Source organism: Camellia sinensis, chromosome 1 (assembly GCF_055761805.1).
Source record: "Camellia sinensis isolate YWXY chromosome 1, ASM5576180v1, whole genome shotgun sequence".
NCBI classification, from domain to species: domain Eukaryota; kingdom Viridiplantae; phylum Streptophyta; class Magnoliopsida; order Ericales; family Theaceae; genus Camellia; species Camellia sinensis.
Window position 1 is genome coordinate 53,462,356 of NC_138961.1, and position 5,791 is coordinate 53,468,146.

At 29.5% G+C, this 5,791-nt stretch overlaps 1 protein-coding gene across 1 annotated transcript; it reads left to right on the forward strand.

Moving 5' to 3' along the window:
- The first annotated feature begins 1,038 nt into the window (after positions 1-1,038).
- Positions 1,039-4,921, forward strand: LOC114317442 (peroxidase P7). Its single transcript, XM_028264141.2, has 4 exons — positions 1,039-1,549; positions 3,384-3,575; positions 3,814-3,979; positions 4,279-4,921. The coding sequence occupies exons 1-4, from the start codon at positions 1,331-1,333 to the stop codon at positions 4,668-4,670; spliced, it is 969 nt and encodes a 322-aa protein (XP_028119942.2). The 5' UTR covers positions 1,039-1,330; the 3' UTR covers positions 4,671-4,921.
- Positions 4,922-5,791: the final 870 nt, after the last annotated feature.

Below are 5,791 nucleotides of genomic sequence, written 5' to 3' on the forward strand. Positions count from 1 at the left end.
CTAATCAAAACTAAATTTTGCAAATCTAAAATTATCCAATAAGGATAGTTTCTGTTGAAATGTTCAAATTTTCAATCTTTTTCGTGTAGAGAAAAGTCCACTTCATACATTTATTCTCATGATCTCATCAATCTTCACCGAATCATAAGTTTAAGATCGCTTTATTGATGCCCTTTTTGACAAATTGTTACACAAACTTAAAAAATATATATAAAAAAAAACACGTTTTTTTTCAATAATTTGTTTTTAACCCTAATTTAATATGTTTATTATTTTATATTATTATGTCAAGTTAACGTATCATGTCAAAAATTGTTATCCTTAGTTAAAAAATCTAGTATATGAAACAATTAAATTATTTTTTTTTCATAAATTAAATTTAATAAAACTAATCTCTACTAGATAAAATTATTCATAAAAATATTTTATTTCAATTCATTTCATTTCTCTAATGCACAAAAATTATATCTTATTATTATATATTTTTTATTAGATTAGCTTTAAAATAGTGACAAAAAATACACTAACTTCAATTTAAATATAATATTAAATTTAAAATTCAATTTTACACATGTATTTTTTTAATTAGCGACATGAAATTATATAAGAAATTCAAAAATATCATGACAGCTTTTAGTAAATTTAACACTAAAATGTTTAATTAAATTTTCATTAAACGAGTTATCCGTATCAATTTTGTATTCTTTAAGTTCGACACTAAGGCCTCGTTTGGCAAGTTGCTTTTTTAGCTAAAAAATCAAAAACTCACTAAAAAAAATCAAAAAGCCAACAACCCATACAAAAAGTCAACGATTCTCTTTTTTCTCTACTTTTTGCATCTTTTTGTAAAAAGTCAAAAAGTCATCCCAAACATACTAGTTTTTTTTAGCTCATATTTTAGCCAAATAGCCAAAAAATTACTAAATTAGTTTGTTTCCAAACGAGGCCTAACTAGATATGTTTAATATTTTCGTTATCAGTCATATCATTTTTTTTTTTTTGGTATAAAAAAATAATCAACCCTAACTCGGCGATTTCATGTATTGTTCCAATAGTATTATTCAAAATTCCCACCATTAGTCTTTTTGCTCAATCAATCAATTCAATCCCTAACTTGTTTATTTTTTTATTTTTTATTTTTTAATTGAAACGTAGAAATGCCATGCAAATACTTAAGAGTCTTCGAGTTAGGTAACCTGACTAGGCCAACACCTTGAGATATAATTCTCTAGAAGCTCTCTATATAAACCACCAATCTCTACCCCATTCTTATTTACAACACATTTTCATCACACACTGAGAAGTTGTTAGTTGTAATACATTTACAACAATGGCTTCATTTTCATCTTCTTTGAAGGCCTTTGTGGCTTTAGCTTTCCTTATGCTTTTCATTGGAAGCTCTTCTGCTCAACTTTCACCCACTTTCTACTCCAAGTCTTGCCCAAACCTTTTCACCACTGTGAAATCTGCAGTGCAATCTGCAATATCGAAAGAAGCTCGGATGGGTGCCTCCCTTCTTCGCTTGTTCTTCCACGATTGCTTCGTTAATGTAATTTCTCTACTTTGTCTTTTCACTTAAAGTAGCGGTCTAAGATTTTTTAAAAGCTCATGCTAAATATTATAATGAGACGTTATTTTATTATGTAAACTGAAAATTTTAAGCCTTTTGTAACAAGAATTTTTTGAACTTTTTTTTGGTAGCCTTAGATAATGGCTTAAGTAATGGTTGAGTCACCACTATTTAGTTGTTAGTTAAAATTTTTCTTACATTACAATATATAAGAATTTTAGAGATTAGAACTTTTTTCACAAAAGTAAAAATTTTGTTATAAAAAATATTTAGGAATCAATTTGTGTCATTTACGAGAGTCATTGTTAATCTTCCCGAAAAGTCAAAAAAGAACTTTTATTTATTTCTTAAAAGAAAATCTTGTCCCTAAACTTTAATTTGTTGGGGTGTTAATTTTATAATTATTGTGCCTATGTTAATTTATGTAATTGTTGGTGTTGCTATGGGCTGAGATTTTTTTATTTTATTTAATTTTTATTGGACAAACAGTAAGAAATTCATTTGTTGTTGGTTTTGTTGTATAATTTAATTTCGAATAAGAGTTAAATGTTGTTAGCAGCTAATTGAAAGTCCACAGCTAATGGAGGGTACACACTTAAACAATTGAAAAATAAAATAATGTTAGGAGAGAGGAAAATGATGTATTCTTGTCAAAACGTACTTGTCTTAAAGGCACAAACAAAATTTAACCTTTTTTAATAACTAGCTTGACTGTATTGTATTTTTTTTTTTTTATATTTTAAAATGTACATGTGAAATAAAATTTGCCCCTACTTAATTATAGTATTATTTTTTTATTGACTTGAAAACATTATTAAAAATGCTTTTAGTGTTAGAAGATGATATGATTGATTTCACTATCATTCTACGTGTGGAAAAGTAGGCTGTTTGGGAACCAGGAAATGTCCACGTAAACCACAAAGACTCAAGTATAAAATTCAAAAAAAAAAAAAAGAAGATAGATATTTATGACATCTAAAAAGATGTTAATGTCACAAGTCAAAATGATGGTGTTATATACTCTTCTGTTTTATATTTTTATATTTTTTTAGGATTGTGTTGGTCGTTTTACACACCAATAAGAAATAAAAAAGGTGACATTTTGTTGTATAGCATTCAGTGCGGGCCCTAAGACAAGGTGAGTAAGGTTGTCGCCTCGGTCTCCAAATTTTGTCTAAGAAATAGGGCTCTTAAATAATTTTCGATCTTGTTATATTTAATTTATTGAAATGAAATAATCATTCCATCATAATGTTCATCCTCATATTTGACTTACTAAAAACTAATAAAAAATATTACAAATGAAATTATCATTCACCATCTATAAAGAGATCAACAAATAATTATTTCATTTAATTCAATTTCATTTCAGTGAACCAAACAGTATATTAGTAGTTTAAAAATAAAGTTTTATAATTTTTTTTAAACAATTGAATTAGTGAATTATTTAAAAATATTAGATGGTTGTTTGCCACATGTGTGAATTATTTATAGAATATTATTTGACTATACCAGTTACAATTGTCTTTAGAGAAATAAGATTGGTTTTAAGTTTGAGATTTATCAAATTTTACAATTCAATCTATTATGTCACGAAAAAGTGTGATAAACTAAAAATGTTTACAATCGAAAATATTTCAAATTTATATCAGTATTAAAATATGTATAACAGTCGGGACTCATTTTTTAAGTTCACCATAGGCCTCCAAAAAGTTAGGGCCGGCTCTGATAGCATTATCGTTTCTAGTGTTTTGCTTTCAATGGCTAATATTGTTCAATGCTTGTGTTTTGATTTTTCTATTGAATTTTTCAGGGATGTGATGGATCAATTCTCCTTGATGACACATCTTCATTTATCGGAGAGAAAAGGGCAGCTCCAAATTTTAATTCTGTCTGGGGATTTGATGTTATTGACAATATAAAGTCTGCAGTAGAAAAGGCGTGTCCTGGTGTGGTCTCATGCGCTGATGTATTGGCTGTTACTGCTAGAGATTCAGTTGTTATTGTAAGTAAAAAGTAGTAATTATGCTTTCTTTCATGTTCAACTCAAAAAAATTATGAACTTAGGACAAAAAGTCTGAAAGGTGTGGTGCAAATTCAGATTTAGTGTGATATGTAACGCACTTAATGAATTTGATCCACTTGTTAAGTTTTGGCCGCTTTTCAAACTACTTTATTAGGTTTTGTAATAATTTTTTTGTAGTTCATGAACATGTATTTCTTTTATTCATGTTGTATTTTAGCTTGGAGGGCCCAATTGGAATGTAAAACTTGGAAGAAGAGATGCCAGGACAGCGAGTCAGGGTGCTGCCAATAGCAGCATTCCTCCTCCAACTTCTAGCCTTAGTGCGCTTATCTCCAGTTTCAGTGCTGTTGGCCTTTCAACCAAGGACATGGTTGCTCTTTCTGGTATGTACTCTCTCAGTCTCTCTCTCTCTCTCTCAAAATGTATTGTTCATCTCACATTATGCAAATACTTTGGCAAAATAGCATTACTAATTACATAGTTGTAAGAAATGGTATGTGCCACTGTTTTGTAACATTACATGCGTAAATTCTAAGAATTGATTCTTTATTTAAAAAGAACCAAGAAAATAATATCTATATATAATGTGCCCTTATGATATAAAATGAGTGAAAAAATCTAGTGAAACTAGGTTCTCACACAATTGTTTGACATAGTTATTGTATGGGCTTACAAAAACTAGGTTCTCACACAATTGGACAAGCACGGTGCACCAATTTCAGAGCACGTGTGTACAATGAAACCAACATAGATAGTTCATTTGCTCAAACAAGGCAAGGCAACTGCCCAAGAACCGTTGGCTCAGGAGACAACAATTTGGCACCTCTTGATCTTCAAACTCCAACAAAATTCGAAAACAACTACTACAAGAACTTGGTCAATCGAAGGGGACTCCTCCACTCTGATCAACAACTTTTTAACGGTGGGTCAACCGACTCACTTGTGCAGACATACAGCAACAATCCAGGTACCTTCAACTCTGATTTTGTCGCAGCCATGATTAAGATGGGTGATATTAGCCCCCTCACTGGATCGAATGGAGAGATAAGGAAGAATTGCAGGAAGACTAACTAATCAGGATCGTGATCATTTCATCTTCAATATTACTAATAAACTAGTTTCTTGTCTTAATTTGGTGATAGAAATATATGTTTGAAATAGTACTTTTTGGTGTCATTTTATGGGCAAGGGTGAGAAGAATGCTTGCTATGTTTAAGCTATGAATGGATGTGGTTAGACTTTCAATTTTTTTAAGTCCTAAATGAACACACTTTTTTGTTAATTTTATATATTTTATATGGATGTGACTTTTAATTTTGTTTCAAGTTTTTGAGCATTGTGATCTCACCAGTGGTTGGACTTTTAATTTTGTTTGAAGTTTTGTTATTGGGTATCACCACTAAACTGGGCTCCGGCTTTTAATTGGGCCATTGTGGGCATATATTATCAGAAAGCAATAAATGGGCCTTGAAATGTGTAGCATGGAACTACAAATCATCTCTAACGCTATATTTGGTTAGGAGATTTGGAAATAAATTTATTAACGAAGAGAGAAAAAGTAAGTAAAATATAAATAAAAAATATACATATATTTTTCCTAATTTTATATATTTTTGTCATTTTTTTTTCTAAATTTCTTTCTAAATTCCTCAATCAAATATAGCGTAATAGTTTGATGTATGAATTACATGTAAAAGGGGATGGAAATCCATAATAATCTGACCAAAATCAAAGAGCACTATGTTAATTTAGGTGATACATGCATTTGGGCCTCCACTGAAACCATATCTGGCCCTCGAGTTTGGAGGGATTTTATTTGCACCCCAAAATCATTAAGTGCGTATAATTTCTCAACATATCCTATAAATTATTTTAAAATTATAATTTACTCTTAATACACCCTATATTTTTTTTCAAATTGCCCTTCAAATTATACCTAAACAATAAAAAAATTAAAAATCCTATGTTACACTATTTTAAAAAATTCCTTTAAAAATCATTAAATAAAATTTTCATTATAACTATTCGTTCTGTTCACATATAAAACCAATTGGTGTAAGTTATACAGTATAGCATCATATTTATTTATGTGTTCCTATTGATAACACCATGAAACTCTTGATTCAAATAAAAGCTATAGAGACTCGTACTGGCGAAGGTTCTTTACCTTATACCCCAAGAGTTGAAAATAGACT